Source organism: Cyprinodon tularosa, unplaced genomic scaffold (assembly GCF_016077235.1).
Source record: "Cyprinodon tularosa strain WSP-4 unplaced genomic scaffold, ASM1607723v1 ctg459, whole genome shotgun sequence".
NCBI lineage: Eukaryota > Metazoa > Chordata > Actinopteri > Cyprinodontiformes > Cyprinodontidae > Cyprinodon > Cyprinodon tularosa.
Window position 1 is genome coordinate 30,853 of NW_024039184.1, and position 12,329 is coordinate 43,181.

The 12,329-nt window shown below is 42.0% G+C and overlaps 1 protein-coding gene across 1 annotated transcript in view; it reads right to left on the minus strand.

Moving 5' to 3' along the window:
* ehd4 (EH-domain containing 4) overlaps positions 1-12,329 on the minus strand; it is a 40,640-nt gene that overhangs the window by 21,323 nt on the left and 6,988 nt on the right. The window contains exons 2-3 of the mRNA XM_038300898.1: positions 6,335-6,511; positions 3,100-3,197 (exon numbers count right to left, since the gene is read on the minus strand). Of these exons, the coding sequence (XP_038156826.1) occupies positions 3,100-3,197; positions 6,335-6,511 (275 nt within the window). The remainder of the gene's footprint in view (positions 1-3,099; positions 3,198-6,334; positions 6,512-12,329) is intronic.

A 12,329-nucleotide genomic window follows, 5' to 3' on the forward strand; every position in this document is an offset into this window, starting at 1 on the left:
GCAAGTAATATACCTGAAGAATTTAAACATTTAAATCTGGATTTTTCAGACATCAGTTATATAAAGATGTATGATTACTATCACTAAACATCTGACTGTAACTGCATTTATTTATTTATAATTATTTATGGGAAAACTATTAAAGAAACTTAGTGAAAAAGAAATTATTACAATTCACTCAGGTTACAGTTTTTAAGTCATAATTGATTCTAATCTATCATTTAGATAACAAATCAAAATTGTTATGACTAGAAACTTTTAATGATATCGATAAACGATACGACAAGTACGTCAACCAGAAGGGAACCTTGGACAGCATAAGTGGTCTTATGAAAAGCTCTGACCATTTTTAAGTTCAGAGGATAAACGAGGAAAACTGAAAACATGATGGCATCTGGAGCTTTATGCTGCAGGAGGGATTGGTGCTTTTAACAAAGAGAACAACATCATCAGCAAAGAGTATGATGTGGAAATATGGGAGCAACATCCCCATATCTGACTTAGGAAATTAAAGCCTGGATGATAATAACTCAACGCAGAGGATCGAGCAGAGATAAATATTTTATCGCAGTTTCAATATATTCATAATTTTAAAAACAAAAGTATTTTCTATATTGCACAAACACGTTATATTTGGTCATGTTACATTTCAGAACAGTAAGATGAAAACTGTCCAGTCTTTGACTTTGCACCAAGCCACGAAACGTGGCTGAGGGAAATGGGGAAGGTGTTGAGTCTGGAGTAGCCTCGTGAGACCATCCTGATCTCGCGAGCTTTCCAGGTTTCACTCGCTAATCAGTCCGGAGACTCTCTGTTAAAGAAAATTTGGAGTCTTTCACCAAACGAACGTCCAATCAGCGTTGGCTTTGAGGCGGGTTGAGGTGTGACGCAACGAGAAGCACGACAGTTTAGTCTAAAGAACATGACGGCTTCAGCCGATGAAACTAGCGTTAGCGTGGCTATCGAGCAAGTTTTATCGGAATTACAGAGTATTTCTTCACTGAAAGAAGAGCAAAACACTGCTCTGGAGGCTTTTCTCAGAGGAAAAGATGTTTTTGCTCTTCTCCCGACTGTTTTCAGCAAGAGTAGCCTGGCTTGTGGTTGTGTTTTCGTCGTCGCTCTGTTAGTACGTCATACGCTTCATTGATCCGATTGGTTTATTTGGCCCGTCTATCACCAACATAGGCCAATCAGCTAACCAGTATTTTCGCCCCTTCCCAAAATTACTTCAGCGGAAGGTTTCCAGATGGATATGCGGAGCAAATCCATCTGGCGGAGTCAGGTTAAGTCTGGAGAGGATCAGGTATCACAACATGGACAAAATGAAATACTATCACAAGATCTGGGATCCTCTACTCTCCTACATAAGAGGAAAAGACTGACTCCTGTGTTGCAAAACCTGAATGCCTCCCATGCACTGTATTGTCCCACTATATCAATGACTGTTGTCAATATGTGCTTTGTTCTATGTGTAACAAAAAATATATATAAAAAAAGAAAAAAAAAAACAAGTAATATGCTTGAAGGGGTTTTAACAGCACACAGAAGGGAAGAGAGGGCTGCAGTTTGCACACAGTTTTTGCTGTAGTTTTTCCCGCAGCAGTAAAGTTCCATGACTGTGGACAGATTTACGGCCTTTGGTCAAAAAGTACATTAAATTATTTTAGGAAAACATGTCTAAACCTCTGACTTATATTAAAAACATACTATTTTAGAAAAAAATAGTATGATTTTTAAATATTTTGAAGAATTTTTAACATTTTTTGACATTTAACATTAAAGGATTTTGGTAATTCTAACTGAAATGAAACTAGAACAGTTGCTTTAATGTCAGATAGTGAAACAAAATAGAGGAACTGAGTAATTCTATCCAGTGGATCTACACTCATCGGTCACTTTATTAGGTACGCCTTTCAAGATGACCCCAAATTCTGACCCTACCGTCCGAATGTCGTAGCAGAAATTGAGACTCATCAGACCAGGCAACATTTTTCCAATCTGTTCCAGTTTTGGTGAACCTGTTTGAATTGTTGCCTCAGTTTCCGCTTCTTATCTGACATGAGTGGCACCCAGTGTGGTCTTCTGCTGCTGTAACGCGTCCGCCTCGCGGTTCAACATGTGGTGCATTCAGAGATGTAGTTCTGCATACGTCACTTGTAACAGGTGGTTATTTGAGTTGGTGTTGCCTTTCTATCAGCTAAAAGCAGCCTGGCCTTTCTGCTCTGGCATAAACAAGTCATTTGCGCCCACAGATCAACTCACTGGATAGTTTCTCTTTTTTGGAATGTTCTCTGTAAAACCTAGAGATGATTGTGTGTAAAAATCCCAGGATTCCAAAAAAGTAAAAAAGAAATCCACTGGACTTTGTGTCCAAGTTTTAAGATTTTTCGCTTCCCATCCAGGAAGCTTTTTCAAATCAAAATGTCAGAAATAGCGTTGAGTTCCAGGTTTTATAGAGTAGCCCAACAAAGCCTTGATTTTTCTTAGACAAAATGGACGAACGGGTCCACCCCTTTGGAATTGGGGACGTGTGGCTTCTTTTATTGTCCTGCAATGCCTCACACCAAACAAAAATAGCAAATTTTCTTTGATTTGATTTGGCTGGGTTCGATTCTCGGCCCTGGGTCTGTCTCTGTGTTTCCATGCGATGGACTGGAGATCTGTCCAGGGTGGACCCCACCTCTCACCCGTAGACAGCTGGAGATAGACACCAGTACCCCTCACCACTCCAGCAGGGATAAGCGTGACAGAAAATGGATGGATAAAAAATAGATAATTTCTTGAACGCTCTTGTACGCTAAAAAAAAAACAAGCTAATCGCCCTCACGGGTCAGAGAGAGGCCCAATATGAGTCTCTCTCAGTCACAAACCAACATCCATTTTCTATCCAGGAAAGTAGGATAAACCTACAGTACTTCTGGAAATAGCTACAAACTCCAACCAGAGGCCAGCTTCTTCTTTAACCCCAAACCCATTTCAGAGCATCAAAAATGGGTGTTTACCAAAATGGGACCTGAGTTTTGTCTCCTTAAGGCCATCACACCAGAAAAAGTCCCTAAACAGGTCAAATAAACATGTATACAAAGAGGGACTTCCTACCTCTGCTGATTCGCTGTTTCTCTCCAGATAAAATACCAGGTGTGTCGATGACGCTGATGCTCTGAAGAACCTCATTGGGCATCTGAGAGCAGATAAACCTGACAAACACACAGAAAACAGGAAATGCATGGTTCATTTTATTAAATGCTCCATTTACAAAACGGTTGGTCAGCTAAACCAGTGAGGAGGCGAAGAAAAAAAGCTCCTTCTGATCAGGTGATCACTGGATGTTTTATACTGATGGTTTAAAGATTAGTTTAAGGTTATCTTTAGATGGTTTGAGGGCTAATTTGAAGCTGGTCCAGGAAGGCTCACTCCACCGTAGACAGCCGGGTCCAGAGAGGGCAAAATGTCAATGAAGGGGCCCCAGATTTGATCAAAGATTGCATGTTTTCCTCTAACATTATATAGTATCTTTTCAGATACACGCTCATTGACCCAGTGTCTTACTGATGGTGAATTTTCAGATTTGCAGGCCTCCCGATTAAAATAAAGTATTTCCTGTAATCATTTACATTAATAGGGCCAGTGTCCCTGAATTTGGTTCTCGTTCAATTTTCATTCTGCAAGTTCTGCAAAATGTGATGATGTAAAAAGTCAGGAATGTGTTCTGCAATGATTTCCTAATCAACACCGAATTCCAAGATGATCAATTTAAATGATTCCAATAAAAAGTCACAGAGACGCTTGAGGAGCAGAAAGATGTTCCAACAGTTAGCTGTTCTCCATGTTACATCTAAAACATCTAGTGGTTTTAAACTCTGTCATCAGCTGCTGGAGCAACAAATTCATGCTAAAATAAAAGATGCCTTCAAAAAAGGCGAAGATGATGTGCAGTATCTAGAACATCAGCGGTGAGTTTATTAATGCAACATTAAAGACTTTAGTGCTCCAGTGCAAGTATTCAACAATATGCTTAATTAAATTCAATTCAGTTTATTTCTATAGCTCCAATTTACAACACATGTCATCTCAGGTCACTTTCCAGTTCACCAGATCATACAGTCAGATTGATTTAAAGTTTTCTATCTAAAGAAAACCAGCTGATTGCATTGACTCATTGACTCTTCAGCAATCCCTCACACTAAGCATGCTTGTAGTGACAGTGGGGAGGAAAAACTCCCTTTTAACAAGAAGAACCCTCCAGCAGAATCAGGATCAGTGTGAGCGGCCATCTGCTGAGGCCGACTGGGGTTCAAGGAGACAGAAGCAGACATAGAAAAAGAAGCATAGATACAAAAAGCTGCTCCACAGGCGGCCCCGTCTGATTTGAATCAGCAGTAGGAATCAGCAGTTGTGAATGAACTACTCAACAGTAGTACTTTAGTAAAAGTATTAATATTCATTAGCCCCATTTTCACTACCCTCTAAAAACCTGATCCGTGCCGAGCTTGGATCAGTTGGATCAGTTAACCGTGCCCAGCTCGGTTCCTTACGACCGTTTCGACGGTGGCGATCTACGGTATTACTGCTCTCTAGAGGTAAACAAGCAAATCAACATGGCGGAGCCATAAACATTTAGGAAGTTTGCCGAGATTCAGGCGAAGAAGGCAGCCTTTGGTGAATTTACTTGACAGAGTCGGCTTTTGGGAAGTGAATACGACAAATGATATCTAATCAGGGCTTCCAGACACAAGAAACAACGACAGACGTTGAGGTTCATCACACTGCTAAGCAGAATCATCACTGCAAATCGTGCGACATGGTAGGGAAGCTAGGATTTTCATGAATGTCTGAAATTTCATGATTATGGAGGCTGATTGTAATTTAATTTCAATTCAGTTTATTTCTATAGTGCCAATTTACATGACATGTCATCTCAAGGCACTTTACAGAAGCAATTCAACCAGATCATGCAGTCAAGTTGATTAAAAGTTTTCTATCTAAGGAAAACCAGTTGATTGCATCGACTCATTGACTCGAAGACAATCCCTCACACCAAGAATGCTTGTAGCGACAGTGGAGAGGAAAAACTCCCTTTTAACAGGAAGAAACCTCCAGTAGAACCAGGCTCAGTGTGAGCGGCCATCTGCTGAGGCCGACTGGGGTTCAAGGAGACAGAAGCAGACATAGATAAAGAAGCATAGATACAAAAGGCAACCGTCAACCAGCTAACCATGTTAGCGCGGTTAGGTTGTGTCTGGTGCGGTCCGGTTAGTTGTACATGCCATTTACACTCAACAGTTAACTCGGTTACTGTGCTGGGACCGATCTCAGCGCGGTTTCAAAACGGTGGCAGCAATGGGGCTATTGTCAAATCTTACTCAAGTACAAGTAAAAATGTTACATCTACTCAAGTGAAAGTGTTGAAGTAATCACTTTTGAAAACACTTAAGTATTCAAAAATACCAACTAAATGTACTTTTTTCCTTTCCACCACTGGGTATCAGACTGGTACTCTGTCAATAAACTCCTAATGCTGCATCCTGCATTGAAATTTCAAATATATTTCTAATTATGCAATCATGTATTTTACAATTTAATGATATACCGTATTTAATGTTTCAATCGTGTATTCGTATACAGATAGATGCAACATGTACTATTTTCATGGGACATTCATATTCCTGTATTTAATGTTATATTTTGTACCATCCTCCTGTTGCCCCTTTTACTGGCTCTTATGTTTTTAATATTTCTTTTCCAGTTTAAACCTGTTTGCTTTTTGACGTCCTTTTCACCTTCAGCATCACGTCTGGTCTGAAATGTGTCGGGGTGTGTTTGGTGTGTGTGAGGCTTCCTGCAGAGATAAGCTTGTTCCACAATAAATTATTTTGGAGTGCCAGAGCCTCAGACTGGCAGCGGGAAAAAACAAACCCGTGCAGCCAGCACGTGGTGACGCAAACACACTTCCCCTTGGGAAGCGGCCAATTATTGTGGAGGGCTTGTATGTAACACCAGGACATGGTGGGATTCCTAAAATAAGGGCGGCATCAGGTACACGTCTACACACGGGGCTGAAAGGTCAAGAGTCCGTGCACTTCCTCACTGGACACAGGAAACCTGCATGATCCAGAATTAGGCTGGAGCTAAATTTGAAACCCTGATGGGTCCAAAATCTGACAGCTTTCAGGCATGTGTCCCTTGTTAGTCCAGGGCAGGAGGGGGGGGGGGGGGGGGGGGGGGGGGGGGGGGGGCGGACTTCCCCTGATGGAAAGACTTGGAGTCTAGCAGGATTAGGATTGTACGGCAAATACCAGCAACAAAAGCACAGCAGCGTGTTCTGAGTCTTTACCTGTTCAGGAAGGCATTTCCGAAAGCGTTGAGTTTCCTGAAGGGTTTCTTTGGGTCCACCACCAGAGCGTTGCCGGGGACAACGCCTTCATTTTCCCCGTACATTACAGCAATGAATCCGTCAGTGGTCGGCTCCGGGCCGATACGCATCCCCGGAAAGTCCTGCTCCAGCAGATACCTGGAAAACAACGCCGGGATTAACAAATTTACTGGATCTCAAGCAATGATTTGTTATTAAAGCAATTTCAGTCAATTTAAAAGCTTTAAAAGTTTTTATAAGTTACACTACAAAACCGCAAACCTTTTCCTCATTTTGCTCTTTGAGTGTAGAGTCAGTTCACTGAGGCACCAGAGTATCACTCAGAGAAACTGGAGGTTTGTCCTGCTGTATTAAAGGTGGTGAGTCCTGTTCTCTGGAGGATTCTGGTAGTTCTTTTTGTTCCCATATTCTGCTGTTTGGTTCCGTTTCTCTATTCAATTCAGTCCAGTTTATTCCTAAAGGCTCATCTCAAGGCATTTTATAGAGAAAGTTCAATCAGATCATCTAGTCACTGACTTTGTAGAGACAGGAGATATTCACTTGCCTTCTGTACAGCGGCAAAAAACATGATTAAAACGGGAGATGGTAATTTTTCCCTTCAGATTAAAATTAGGAAAGTTTAAAAACAATTAGAGAAACTTGGTGCAAGTTCGATCACCCTCTGGATTAAATCGTCCACCAGAGAACCAGAAACATGTCTGATCAGCTGAGGCCCAGAGCTAACAGCTGTTAGCTTAGCTAACTGTGGCGTTTAAGGGGAGCTCAGGCTGCTCTGGGTCACATGACCCATTCAGAGACGGGTCGACCCTCTGAGGTCACAGAGGAGAGTTTCTAAGGAGAGCAACACAGAGGAGCATTGATACGCAGCAGGAGATGAAGATGGACTATTTTAGATGAATCTACTGTTTGGGTCCACCAACGGTTCTAGACAGGGGCCAACAGGGGCCCATGCCCTGGATGGCAGGTCCTGGCCCCTGTTATGGCCCCTGCATTTAAAACTAAATACTAGATAAATCTATGATAAATAAATGAGGATATGTGCCGCAAAGAAATCGCAAATGATCGCATATGAGAAATGAACACAGTTCCCAGAGTGGCAAATGGCTCTTTGGTTCCCTTAATATTGATATAATGAACTACCACCCTAGTTTTTTAAATCATTCTTTTGTTTGATATTCCCATGAAAAAAACACTGGTGTTCTGTCAGACCAGCATACCCATAGTCAATACCAGTTTATCCCTTTAGTTCCGCGTTTCTCAAAGTGTGTGGCGCGACCCACTGGTGGGGAATTGAGACGTGACAGGTGGGGCGCGCCAAGTTCCGGTGTGTGTGTGTGTGTGACTATAAATGTAGAACGTGTGAGAGCAAACTGTCCTTATAGCTGTATGTTGCCGCTTTTTAGACCAATCAAACCCACAAAGTAATCATTAATAGCCTACATGCAGTCTAATTAAAAGAACATTAGATATGAGAAAAATTTCACCTGGAACTGAAGTGCCAAAATAATGATTGACGTGACGTCGGCATATTATTTGTAACGGAATAAACTTTCGCGCCCCAGTGTTGCCAACTCAGCGACTTTGTCGCTATATTTCAGACCCCTTCAGCGACTCTTTATCAAAAAAGCGACTAGCGACAAATTAGCGACTTTTGGAGACTCTTACGTGAAAGCACGTATCGTTCCTTTTCTTGTCCTCCAGCGGCAGGTGCTGCCGTGGGGCGCCTCCTCCGTCCCAACCCCGTTCTCCCCCGCTATCGCAGGAGTCCCTCTCAGCGCTGCAGAGACACAGCATGTTTACCCTCAGCGTCCAGACTGCAAATAAAGCGCACATGCGCCGGGATTGGCGGCGCAGGTTGATCATAATTAACTGAATTTGAAATATTTTATCTTAAATAAATAGGACCAGTTTATTGAAATGACGTCTGACTCCACCCTGAAGCTCAGGTTTAATGCTCAGACTCATAGTGAATTCTGGTTTGGAGTGGAGAGGGAGTATCCACTCATCGGGCAGAGAGCTGTGTGCATTCTTCTTCCCTTTGCCACATCATATCTCTGTGAGATGGGCTTTTCAACTGTTGCTTCACTGAAAACAAAATACAGATCTCAGCTGAACATTGAGCATGACTTGAGAGTGGCAGTATCAAGCCTGCAACCCCGTTTTGAGAAACTGTGCAATGCAAAACAGGCTCATTGCAGCCACTAATGCAGGGATAAATAGACCTGTATTGCCAGATGGATTTCACTTCTTTTCTTTTATTAACAGATTGCAGAGTGGCACTTTAATTTTTTCTATCATGGGGCTGGATACAAATTTTGACACAGCTGCATTTTTATTTTCTTTATTTTTGAGCTTGCTGTTATTTGATGTAGATAGTTTGTATTTAGATACTACTTGTTACTTCAATAAAATTGGAACATTTTAAGATTGTTGCACATTTCATTAGCATTGTGTTGGGGCGATGGGGACAGGCGGGGCTTGAAAATTCCCCCTTGTCCAAAGTGGGGAATGACAGAAAAAGTTTGAGAACCACTGCTTTAGTTTAATTCAATTCAGTTTATTTCTATAGCGCCAATTCACATCATGTCATCTCAAGGCACTTTACAGTTCACCAGATCCTCCAGTCAGATTGATTCAAAGTTTTCTATCTAAGGAAAACCAGTTGATTGCATCGACTCATCAGCAATCCCTCACACTGAGCATGCTTGTAGTGACAGTAGAGAGGAAAAACTCCCTTTGAACAGGAAGAAACCTCCAGCAGAACCAGGCTCAGTGTGAGCGGCCATCTGCTGAGGCCGACTGGGGTTCAAGGAGACAGAAGCAGACATAGAAAAAGAAGCATAGATACAAAAGGCAACTGTCAACCAGCTCCACAGGGGGCCCCGTCCAGGAAACACTCAGCCAGGCAAACGAGTTTCGAGCTAGCTCCCATGTCAGAGGATGAAGAGAGCACATCCAGTTAGTCACAGTCAGAGAAACAGGACTACACTGAAAAACAGGCCAAGCTCCAACATCTAGAAACAAAGGTGTTGATGGCAGCAGCACAGCTGATATTCCTCTCCAGGATGGAGTCACAGCCAAACAGGAACAGACCAGATGAAGCTACTATGAGAAAAAGCAGAGAGAGCAGAATGTTAGAGGTTGAACTAACAGATTCTGCAGAGTGGGAGAACAGAGATAGAATGAAGTAGAATGATGAAAAAGGGGTCCCTATGTCCTCCAGCTGTCTAAGCCTATAGCAGCATATCTATAGAGATAGTTTATTCCTTTAGTTTAGCCCTCAATGGGCGTGTATCCCTTTAGTTATGTATAAAAAAAATATCTATTTAATTACATATGTTTCGGTCTTTTTTTAAGTGTATAGCGACCTGACCTTAAATAGATTTTTTGTACATGACTAAAGGGATACATGCCCGTTCAAGTAGTTTAAAGTGTATTTTTCCAACAAAACTAAAGGGATAAACACGTTCCAGCAGTAGATTAGGAGACAAGGGGTCAGCAGTCTCCTCTGCCATCGTTCACATTGCTGAACCGTTTTTAACCCCATCAGCCTGATAGACTGCTCTTTTGTTTGTGTTGAGAAAGGAAAGTGTGACAGGAAGGAAAAGTGGCTGCTGAGAGTCTGTCCTCTTGCTTCCTGCCATTCAGAACAGCATGAAGATCAAAAAGCAAGGAGATAAGGGGGGATCAGATGATCACCATGAAGAAAATCCAAGGGATGGTGATTCCTGACGCTAACTTTACCTTCATTGCTCCTTAGCTGCTACATTTGGATGCATTCAAACTCAGAAGCAACAGATAACAGATGAGCAGCATCTGATTCATGGATCCTTCACTCTTCCCAAAAAGAAATGAAAATTCTTCACTCCGACACAAAGAGGTGCATAAATGGAGGGAAAACTAAACATGGTTGCAATTTTTATTTATTTCCAGAGGAAAATCAGAACAACCTAGCGTGCGTCTTTTTACTGCCCCTCTAGGTCAGAAATACAACTGAATAATTTCCCCAAAAATGAAAATTACAATTATTTTAAATCAATATTGCGATTTTATTTAGATTTTTTATCTTTGCACTAACTATAAGCATGTAGCTGTTTCACTCAAAGGTTGGGGAGTGATGGTCTATATCAGGGGCAACCAATTAAAATTTTAGTGGGGTACGAATAAAGAAAATCATCAACCAGTAAAGGTCTGGAGACATTTTTAATTATAAACTGCTACTTTAAACAGAATTTAACACTGAAATAAAATTAAGTGTTTATGCATCCATGCATTGAATTTTTAAATAAAAAAAAAGAAAAAGAAAATTTTGGCATTTTAAAATCTAAAGTGTTTTTTAAAGTAGAGAACAACAATCATTCAGTTTGGTATTAAAGGAATAGTACACCCAAAACATGATTAGCCTTCATTTTCTACTCACCCCCATGCTGAACAACACTCTGGAGTACTTTTTTGATATCTCAAATGCATCTGGAGATCTGGGAGGCTTCTTGCTGTCTGCTGACATTCAAATAATGGAGGTCTATAGCGCCCAAGGCAGGTCCATAAAAGTCCACAAAAAACGTGTCAATATTCCTCCATACTGCTCGTCCAATGTATTCCAAGTGTCCTGAGTGGGTAGCGTCCAGAATTTACTCGAAACGAAGTCATTTAGAATGTTTTTAGAGCATAAACAGTAGTGTATAGGATTTCCTAAAAGCGCGTTCACGAGTCTACGGAAACCGCGGCAGACCAAACCAGACGAAAGTGCGCATTCAGCTCGGCAAAGAACTCATGCTCTTCCTCAACACTGAAGTCCTCAGACATTTTTCTTTCGTTGTTTCTTTCTTTGCACAGGTAAACAGCACATTTCTTCTTCTACGCTTGCATTATCGGCAGAGCAGACGCTGAATGCGCACTTTCATCTGGTTTGGTCTGCCGGCTTCCGTAGCGTCGTGAACGCGCAGGTGCGCGCTTTCAGGAAATCCTATACACTACTGTTTATGCTCTAAAAACATTCTAAATGACTTCGTTTCGAGTAAATTCTGGATGCTATCCACTCAGGACACTTGGAATACATTGGACAAGCAGTATGGAGGAATATTGACACGTTTTTTGTGGACTTTTATGGACCTTTCTGTCTCGGGCACCATAGACCTCCATTATTTGAATGTCAGCAGACAGCAAGAAGCCTCCCAGATCTCCAGATGCATTTGAGATATCAAAAAAGTACTCCAGAGTGTTGTTCAGCATGGGGGTGAGTAGAAAATGAAGGCTAATCATGTTTTGGGTGTACTATTCCTTTAAGACAATTTCTTGATTCACATGGGTTTGAATGGAGACAAAGCCATTCTCAAGCACATATCAAGGAGCTCATTTTGAGCCTGGATCCATATTTATTTTTGATTCTGTTCTTGGTGGAGAATCCTGCTTCACATCAGCAGGTTGAGCCAAACAACCTCTAACTGTGCAGGGTCATCTTTGAGCACCATTTCACTTTTCTTTCACCAGTTCACCGCAGTTCTTCCAGCAGTCCACACTTTCTCTGCTTTCTTTTTCTCATCATGTTCTCCTTCTTTCCCATCGCCCGGCTTGCCGCAGGTCTGCCTGCTGTGTCTAAAAGTAGCAGCAGCAGCAACCCAGACTGACAGCTCATTGGCTAATTTGGATCCTGTGCAGCCTGGAGCCGGACGCTCCAGAGGGCTTTACCGTATTAACAGGAGAAGCGGCACAAGTGAAGTTAGACACTTCTCGTTGGACAACATGAGTTAATTTATGAATGTTTTACATCAGATTGGGTCCAGATTAGCCAGCAGGTGGGTCCGGATGCTGACTCTGGTCCGCTAATCCGTGACCTCTGGTCTAGCGGTTAGAGTAGCGCCTTTTTTGCTCTGCGAAGGTTGCAAGTTCCCGGTTTGATCCCCACAACCTCCACTCTGGGTCCCTGAGCAAGACCCCTAACCCCACACTGCTCCCC